Consider the following 10,084-nt stretch of genomic DNA (forward strand, 5'->3'; position numbering starts at 1 on the left):
GTAATAATTGTGGAGTGATTTTAATCCAGTATGAATCTGCAGTGTGTGTAGTTTTACAGTCTGACTGTAATAATTGTGGAGTGATTTTAATCCAGTATGAATCTGCAGTGTGTAGTTTTACAGTCTGACTGTAATAATTGTGGAGTGATTTTAATCCCGTATGAATCTGCAGTGTGTAGTTTTACAGTCTGACGGTAATAATTGTGGAGTGATTTTAATCCAGTATGAATCTGCAGTGTGTAGTTTTACAGTCTGATTGTAATAATTGTGGAGTAATTTTAATCCAGTATGAATCTGCAGTGTGTAGTTTTACAGTCTGACTGTAGTAATTGTGGAGTGATTTTAATCCAGTATGAATCTGCAGTGTGTGTAGTTTTACAGTCTGACGGTAATAATTGTGGAGTGATTTTAATCCAGTCTGAATCTGCAGTGTGTATTTTTACAGTCTGACAGTAATAATTGTGGAGTGATTTTAATCCAGTATGAATCTGCAGTGTGTATTTTTACAGTCTGACTGTAATAATTGTGGAGAGATTTTAATCCAGTATGAATCTGCAGTGTGTGTAGTTTTACAGTCTGACAGTAATAATTGTGGAGTGATTTTAATCCAGTATGAATCTGCAGTGTGTGTAGTTTTACAGTCTGACTGTAATAATTGTGGAGTGATTTTAATCCAGTATGAATCTGCAGTTTGTAGTTTTACAGTCTGACGGTAATAATTGTGGAGTGATTTTAATCCAGTATGAATCTGCAGTGTGTATTTTTACAGTCTGACAGTAATAATTGTGGAGTGATTTTAATCCAGTATGAATCTGCAGTGTGTATTTTTACAGTCTGACTGTAATAATTGTGGAGAGATTTTAATCCAGTATGAATCTGCAGTGTGTGTAGTTTTACAGTCTGACAGTAATAATTGTGGAGTGATTTTAATCCAGTATGAATCTGCAGTGTGTAGTTTTACAGTCTGACTGTAATAATTGTGGAGAGATTTTAATCCAGTATGAATCTGCAGTGTGTGTAGTTTTGCAGTCTGACGGTAATAATTGTGGAGTGATTTTAATCCAGTATGAATCTGCAGCGTGTGTAGTTTTACAGTGTGACTGTAATAATTGTGGAGTGATTTTAATCCAGTATGAATCTGCAGTGTGTAGTTTTACAGTCTGACGGTAATAATTGTGGAGTGATTTTAATCCAGTGTGAATCTGCAGTGTGTGTAGTTTTACAGTCTGACTGTAATAATTGTGGAGTGATTTTAATCCAGTATGAATCTGCAGTGTGTAGTTTTACAGTCTGACTGTAATAATTGTGGAGTGATTTTAATCCAGTATGAATCTGCAGTGTGTGTAGTTTTACAGTCTGATGGTAATAATTGTGGAGTGATTTTAATCCAGTATGAATCTGCAGTGTGTAATTTTACAGTCTGACTGTAATAATTGTGGAGAGATTTTAATCCAGTATGAATCTGCAGTGTGTAGTTTTACACACTGTAATAATTGTGGAGTGATTTTAATCCAGTATGAATCTGCAGTGTGTGTATTTTTACAGTCTGACTGTAATAATTGTGGAGTGATTTTAATCCAGTATGAATCTGCAGTGTGTGTAGTTTTACAGTCTGACTGTAATAATTGTGGAGTGATTTTAATCCAGTATGAATCTGCAGTGTGTAGTTTTACAGTCTGACTGTAATAATTGTGGAGTGATTTTAATCCAGTATGAATCTGCAGTGTGTAGTTTTACAGTCTGACTGTAATAATTGTGGAGAGATTTTAATCCAGTATGAATCTGCAGTGTGTGTAGTTTTACAGTCTGATGGTAATAATTGTGGAGTGATTTTAATCCAGTATGAATCTGCAGTGTGTAGTTTTACAGTCTGACTGTAATAATTGTGGAGTGATTTTAATCCAGTATGAATCTGCAGCGTGTAGTTTTACAGTCTGACGGTAATAATTGTGGAGAGATTTTAATCCAGTATGAATCTGCAGTGTGTAGTTTTACAGTCTGACTGTAATAATTGTGGAGAGATTTTAATCCAGTATGAATCTGCAGTGTGTAGTTTTACAGTCTGACTGTAATAATTGTGGAGTGATTTTAATCCAGTATGAATCTGCAGTGTGTAGTTTTATAGTCTGACGGTAATAATTGTGGAGAGATTTTAATCCAGTATGAATCTGCAGCGTGTAGTTTTACAGTCTGACGGTAATAATTGTGGAGAGATTTTAATCCAGTATGAATCTGCAGTGTGTAGTTTTACAGTCTGACTGTAATAATTGTGGAGAGATTTTAATCCAGTATGAATCTGCAGTGTGTAGTTTTACAGTCTGACTGTAATAATTGTGGAGTGATTTTAATCCAGTATGAATCTGCAGTGTGTAGTTTTACAGTCTGACTGTAATAATTGTGGAGTGATTTTAATCCAGTATGAATCTGCAGTGTGTAGTTTTACAGTCTGATGGTAATAATTGTGGAGTGATTTTAATCCAGTATGAATCTGCAGTGTGTGTAGTTTTACAGTCTGACTGTAATAATTGTGGAGTGATTTTAATCCAGTATGAATCTGCAGTGTGTGTAGTTTTACAGTCTGACTGTAATAATTGTGGAGTGATTTTAATCCAGTATGAATCTGCAGTGTGTGTAGTTTTACGGTCTGACTGTAATAATTGTGGAGTGATTTTAATCCAGTATGAATCTGCAGTGTGTGTAGTTTTACAGTCTGACTGTAATAATTGTAGAGTGATTTTAATCCAGTATGAATCTGCAGCGTGTGTAGTTTTACGGTCTGACTGTAATAATTGTGGAGTGATTTTAATCCAGTATGAATCTGCAGTGTGTAATTTTACAGTCTGACTGTAATAATTGTGGAGAGATTTTAATCCAGTATGAATCTGCAGTGTGTAGTTTTACACACTGTAATAATTGTGGAGTGATTTTAATCCAGTATGAATCTGCAGTGTGTATTTTTACAGTCTGACTGTAATAATTGTGGAGTGATTTTAATCCAGTATGAATCTGCAGTGTGTGTAGTTTTACAGTCTGACTGTAATAATTGTGGAGTGATTTTAATCCAGTATGAATCTGCAGTGTGTAGTTTTACAGTCTGACTGTAATAATTGTGGAGTGATTTTAATCCAGTATGAATCTGCAGTGTGTAGTTTTACAGTCTGATGGTAATAATTGTGGAGTGATTTTAATCCAGTATGAATCTGCAGTGTGTAGTTTTACAGTCTGACTGTAATAATTGTGGAGTGATTTTAATCCAGTATGAATCTGCAGCGTGTAGTTTTACAGTCTGACGGTAATAATTGTGGAGAGATTTTAATCCAGTATGAATCTGCAGTGTGTAGTTTTACAGTCTGACTGTAATAATTGTGGAGAGATTTTAATCCAGTATGAATCTGCAGTGTGTAGTTTTACAGTCTGACTGTAATAATTGTGGAGTGATTTTAATCCAGTATGAATCTGCAGTGTGTAGTTTTATAGTCTGACGGTAATAATTGTGGAGAGATTTTAATCCAGTATGAATCTGCAGCGTGTAGTTTTACAGTCTGACGGTAATAATTGTGGAGAGATTTTAATCCAGTATGAATCTGCAGTGTGTAGTTTTACAGTCTGACTGTAATAATTATGGAGAGATTTTAATCCAGTATGAATCTGCAGTGTGTAGTTTTACAGTCTGACTGTAATAATTGTGGAGTGATTTTAATCCAGTATGAATCTGCAGTGTGTAGTTTTACAGTCTGACTGTAATAATTGTGGAGTGATTTTAATCCAGTATGAATCTGCAGTGTGTAGTTTTACAGTCTGATGGTAATAATTGTGGAGTGATTTTAATCCAGTATGAATCTGCAGTGTGTGTAGTTTTACAGTCTGACTGTAATAATTGTGGAGTGATTTTAATCCAGTATGAATCTGCAGTGTGTAGTTTTACAGTCTGATGGTAATAATTGTGGAGTGATTTTAATCCAGTATGAATCTGCAGTGTGTAGTTTTACAGTCTGACTGTAATAATTGTGGAGTGATTTTAATCCAGTATGAATCTGCAGCGTGTAGTTTTACAGTCTGACGGTAATAATTGTGGAGTGATTTTAATCCAGTATGAATCTGCAGTGTGTGTAGTTTTACAGTCTGACTGTAATAATTGTGGAGAGATTTTAATCCAGTATGAATCTGCAGTGTGTGTAGTTTTACAGTCTGACTGTAATAATTGTGGAGAGATTTTAATCCAGTATGAATCTGCAGTTTGTAGTTTTACAGTCTGACTGTAATAATTGTGGAGAGATTTTAATCCAGTATGAATCTGCAGCGTGTAGTTTTACAGTCTGACTGTAATAATTGTGGAGTGATTTTAATCCAGTATGAATCTGCTGTGTGTGTAGTTTTACAGTCTGACGGTAATAATTGTGGAGTGTTTTTAATCCAGTATGAATCTGCAGTGTGTGTAGTTTTGCTGTCTGACGGTAATAATTGTGGAGTGATTTTAATCCAGTATGAATCTGCAGTGTGTGTAGTTTTACAGTCTGACTGTAATAATTGTGGAGTGATTTTAATCCAGTATGAATCTGCAGTGTGTGTAGTTTTACAGTCTGACTGTAATAATTGTGGAGTGATTTTAATCCAGTATGAATCTGCAGTGTGTGTAGTTTTACAGTCTGACTGTAATAATTGTGGAGTGATTTTAATCCAGTATGAATCTGCAGTGTGTAGTTTTACAGTCTGACTGTAATAATTGTGGAGTGATTTTAATCCAGTGTGAATCTGCAGTGTGTGTAGTTTTGCAGTCTGACGGTAATAATTGTGGAGTGATTTTAATCCAGTATGAATCTGCAGTGTGTGTAGTTTTACAGTCTGACTGTAATAATTGTGGAGTGATTTTAATCCAGTATGAATCTGCAGTGTGTAGTTTTACAGTCTGACTGTAATAATTGTGGAGAGATTTTAATCCAGTATGAATCTGCTGTGTGTGTAGTTTTACAGTCTGACGGTAATAATTGTGGAGTGATTTTAATCCAGTATGAATCTGCAGTGTGTAGTTTTACAGTCTGACTGTAATAATTGTGGAGTGATTTTAATCCAGTATGAATCTGCAGTGTGTGTAGTTTTACAGTCTGACGGTAATAATTGTGGAGTGATTTTAATCCAGTATGAATCTGCAGTGTGTAGTTTTACAGTCTGACTGTAATAATTGTGGAGTGATTTTAATCCAGTATGAATCTGCTGTGTGTGTAGTTTTACAGTCTGACGGTAATAATTGTGGAGTGATTTTAATCCAGTATGAATCTGCAGTGTGTAGTTTTACAGTCTGACTGTAATAATTGTGGAGTGATTTTAATCCAGTGTGAATCTGCAGTGTGTAGTTTTACAGTCTGACTGTAATAATTGTGGAGTGATTTTAATCCAGTATGAATCTGCTGTGTGTGTAGTTTTACAGTCTGACGGTAATAATTGTGGAGAGATTTTAATCCAGTATGAATCTGCAGTGTGTAGTTTTACAGTCTGACGGTAATAATTGTGGAGTGATTTTAATCCAGTATGAATCTGCAGTGTGTAGTTTTGCAGTCTGACGGTAATAATTGTGGAGTGATTTTAATCCAGTATGAATCTGCAGTGTGTAGTTTTGCAGTCTGACGGTAATAATTGTGGAGTGATTTTAATCCAGTATGAATCTGCAGTGTGTAGTTTTACAGTCTGACTGTAATAATTGTGGAGTGATTTTAATCCAGTATGAATCTGCAGTGTGTAGTTTTACAGTCTGACACATTTTTTATGTTGAGTAAATTGACTATTCAAATCCTTCAAAATCTTACTTTATTCAGCCTAACCTAATTATGCATCGGTAGTGCTGAAGTCTGGCCTATGTTTTTGTTTGATTTGCCGTGTGTAGGGTGATAGTGGACGTAAGCGGGGTCGTCAGGGCTGGGACATCAGCCTCCGGAGGAGACCTGTCCCCAGAATCACCTATCAGGCTGGAGAACCTTACCGCATCAGCAGGAGAGAGATGGAGGAAATGCTCGCCCACTGTAGAAAAGAAGAGGTGGGTGAGAGAGAGAGAGAGAGAGAGAGAGAGAGAGAGGGATAGAGAGAATAGAGCTCTGAGGTCATGCGCCGTTTAGTACTTAGGCCTAAGTTTTGTCTTCGGGAAAACTAAATGGAATTTTTGAAAAATTCGGAAGTCCGGAAGTCATTGTATATCCTATACAGATATTACATGTAGTGCATGGTAACACTGCTGTGTGTTTAATTGACATCAGTACGTTTTAGTTAAGTAGGTTAAGTAAAGCTTCTGCTATAACCAGGGGTTAAATCAGGATTTTGGCCTGTTCAGTGTATGTGGTATTATATGGGGTTACGGGGAGTAAAAGTGTGGAGGTGCTGTGTCCTTCACTCTGTTCTCCTCCTACATGGCCTGCTGTTGGTGTGTGTGTGTGTGTGTGTGTGTGTGTGTGTGTGTGTGTTTGAGAGAGGCTGCTGACTGGCTACAGCTGCTAAAGGAAAACCCTACACTGGCCACTTGTGATATTTTAAACATCTGGTATTTTTAGATAAATTGTTATGGCTATATTGATTTAACATATCAATAATGTGGTGGGTCCACCAGACCAGACTGAGTAACAAACACATCAACACCACATAAGGGTTAATATTCCCTCTCTGACCGTTTTAGCATCAAAATTCAAAAATATTTTCGGATTCTTTTCTGACAAAGGTGAAAATCACACAGTGAAGAGTTCAGTGGGCGTGTCACCTAACCGAGTAGATGTTATCTGTCGGCTCAGTTTATCAAATTGAGTGGATGAAATTGATTTTACGTTGTTTACTGGTCACAGGAAGGTTCCGGAGCTCAGCTTTAGGCCCCATTTAAGCCCTGATGTTAACGACGCTGTGATATAAAAGCACCAGTTACTTAATCTATAGACTAGCACTGCCAAAGCCACTAAACTACCACACTCAAGGCAGCTCACATGGGCTGCTTTGGTGTGGTTGCCAGTCCAGTGGTGTCAATATTAATGTGTGATATGGCACGTCTTAAAAAAGAGGGTTCTTCACAGGTTCTTTAGGGGAGACAGTGGCTCTTTATAGAACTATAGTCTTTACTAAAGAATCCTTGAAGAAGCGTCTTTCGTAGGAGTGTAAGCTTGCATGCAGTTTATATGTAGAAATATATTTGACTATTTGTTTTTTTCTACACCTTTCTGAAACCTCCTCAGAACCCTCCAACCCTCTGGCCTGTCTCAGGTTTTCCACATCTGAAATCTGGCAACCCAAGTGATATTAAATGGGAAAACCTATGTACAACGTAATGTTCAGCTCTTGGAACCTGGTTAACCATATAGCACGATAAGGGGTTATTTTCAAAGATGTCAGAACCAGGCTTAGAACCAGGACCTGAAACAAAATGATGAGGCATCCTCAGAGGCCTGTAATGTGTAGAGGGAGAGCTGCTGGTGGTTAGGCTACTCAGACAACGGGTGAAGGAAAGCAAGTGGAAAAGTAGAAGCAGGTCTGAGGAAGAGTGCGAAGGTAAAAAGGCGTAAGGCTGGTTTGTGTGTGTGTGTGTGTGTGTGTGTGTTAGCAGTGAGAGTTCGAGAAGTAGCATAGTCTAAAAAAGTAAGTAGAAAGCACTTGACACACATATGGAGGCTTTGATCTGAATTAACAGCACACACTGTGTGTGTGTGTGTGTGTGTGTGTGTGTGTGTGTGTGTGTGTGGAAAGTGAGCCTCAGTGGAAAGTCAGTCGGTTTAGTGCGACTTCAGTTCCACTGACACCCTCTACTCCGAGTCGGAGGCCCTGTTTCCTGTGAGGGGCGTAAGGTGAGCGAGTGTGTGTTATGGTAGTAAGGATGGTGTGTGTGTGTGTGTGTGTGTGTGTGTGTGTGTGTGTGTGAGAAACCTCATTGTGCTTTCAGACATTTACATGTGCAGGAAATCGTGCTGCTGCTGAATGTGTGTTTCAGGCTTTGTGTTTGTGTTCTATGGCTGTGACCTGAACACAGTTCATGTTCCACGTTTGTATTGGTGCTGCTCATTTGTGCGTCTGTGTGGTACCGCAGTTGGGGGGGTGGGGGGGTGGGGGTGCAGCATGGAGGTACGTTATCTTTATTGTGATTAATTACTCCACTATACGCTTCTCTGAGGATCTCAGGGATATCGCCTGTACCTCTAGAACACATTGCATGATCATCGGTGTGGTGGGGGGTTCACACTGGACGGCTTTTTTGAGGACCACGTGTTTTCTGCAGTCTCCTGTGGGAGAGATTTTTTTGTTTTGTTTTGTTTCGTGTGCTGGTTTTTGTACCGAACGCTCCAGGTACTGTGACCAGAAGAAATGTAAACTCAAAGAGATTTCAAGTCCAGATAGGCTACTACTGTGTCCTGTGCTGACCAATCAGATCAGGAGGAGGGTGGGCCTTCAGGGACGGTTGCAGGTGCTGAGAACCCTGAAATGTGTTAAAACGGGCGAGTGCCAGAGTTTTCTGTCTATACATGCTAACACGTTAGCTGGCCGGCACAGCTGACCGATACTTATCGTTGCTTGGGAGACATAAAACCACAACCAGGGTTCCAAAAAAACGCAACTGTGAACCTCAAGGCATAAGAAGACAAAGCAGCGCACCTGCGTTTTTCTGCTTTCAGGAAAATCAGTGTGAGCTCAACCTGAAAAAACACGCCTCTCCACCAATCACGGTCGCCTCTAGACGTTCCCTCCTCTGTCAAGAGAAGGAAGAACTTCGCCAGAACTCCTCAAAACAGGCCTAACGTCTATAGGCAAGCACCCAAACTAAACATAAACGTTACATGTAGCAGGTGAACAATTCAGCAGTTTCAATATAATATCTAGAACATAAAGGTGAAGAATTTTCTTCGGTAAATATAGATAAAAAGTCTTATTCAGTAATACTGTCTAGAACATACAGGGGGTTTCATTCAGTGAAGAACAACCTTCACCTCTTATTCAGTAACATATCTAGAACATACAGATGGAGAATTTTAATTCAATAAATATATTTAGAGAAACCAAGTGAAAAGTTTTATTCAGCAATGTTATCTAGAACATATGAGGGGTGGTTCATTCAATTAAAATAGCTAGAACCTACAAGTGATGAATTTTATTTGGTGACTTATGTTCAGATAAAATAGTTGAGGCTAATTTGGTAACATATCTAGAGCATACAGATGGGGGAGTTTCATTATCTAGAACAATTGTATTTGTATTTGGTTAAAAATGACTTGTGATCTTTTAGAATTGAAAATAATAAAGAAAATGCAGGCTCGTCAATACAGGATGAAAATATAAACATTTGTTTATATGAATTCCATTTTAATGTTTATTTACTGTCATTTAAAAAGTGTCATTATTATTATTAGTAATGAGTGATTATATGTAAACTACATATACGTTTATAGTATAAGCAGTTCTGTAATGTAAATCATATATACATGACAGTAATAACTCTAGACTCCTGAGGGTTCTAAGGGTCAGTGTGTCAGAATCTGTGGTTCTTTAGGCCTGGGCTGTCCTCATCTCACCCAGCTGAGCCTCTCCCTCCTGGGCAGAACAGTGGAGGGCAGGCCCCTCTCTCTGCAGCCTCTGGATCTAATCACAGCCTGGCAGACAACACAGCTCCCTCTGAACCTACAGGAAAGCCTAATCACTAACACGTGTGAGAGAGAGAGGGAGATAGAGAGAGAGGGGGGGGGGGGGGGGGGGGGGGGTGGTAGAGAGAGTGAGGGGGGGGGGGTAGAGAGAGAGGAGGGTAGAGAGATCAAGAGAGGGAGAGAGAGGGGGGATAGAGAGAGAGGAGGATAGAGAGAGGGAGAGAGAGGAGGATAGAGAGAGAGGAGGATAGAGAGATCAAGAGAGGGAGAGAGTGAGAGAGAGGGGGGATAGAGAGAGAGGAGGATAGAGAGATCGAGAGAGGGAGAGAGTGAGAGAGAGGAGGATAGAGAGATCGAGAGAGGGAGAGAGAGAGGAGGGGATAGAGAGAGAGGAGGGTAGAGAGATCAAGAGAGGGAGAGAGTGAGAGAGAGGGGGGATAGAGAGAGAGGAGAATAGAGAGATGGAGAGAGGGAGAGAGTGAGAGAGAGGA

General features: G+C 38.9%; 1 protein-coding gene across 9 annotated transcripts in view; it reads left to right on the plus strand.

The window, feature by feature from the left end:
- The window catches only part of LOC108414024 (DNA (cytosine-5)-methyltransferase 3A-like), a 131,515-nt gene that overhangs the window by 72,656 nt on the left and 48,775 nt on the right, over nucleotides 1-10,084 (plus strand). For 7 of the 9 annotated variants that reach the window (XM_037538069.1, XM_037538066.1, XM_037538068.1 and 4 more), the window contains one exon: nucleotides 5,879-6,028. The exons of the other annotated variants lie outside the window; for them this stretch is intronic. In XM_037538069.1, the coding sequence (XP_037393966.1) occupies nucleotides 5,879-6,028 (150 nt within the window). The remainder of the gene's footprint in view (nucleotides 1-5,878; nucleotides 6,029-10,084) is intronic. 9 annotated transcript variants of the gene reach the window in all.

The sequence above is a fragment of the Pygocentrus nattereri genome, chromosome 4 (genome assembly GCF_015220715.1).
Source record: "Pygocentrus nattereri isolate fPygNat1 chromosome 4, fPygNat1.pri, whole genome shotgun sequence".
Taxonomy (NCBI): Eukaryota; Metazoa; Chordata; class Actinopteri; order Characiformes; family Serrasalmidae; genus Pygocentrus; species Pygocentrus nattereri.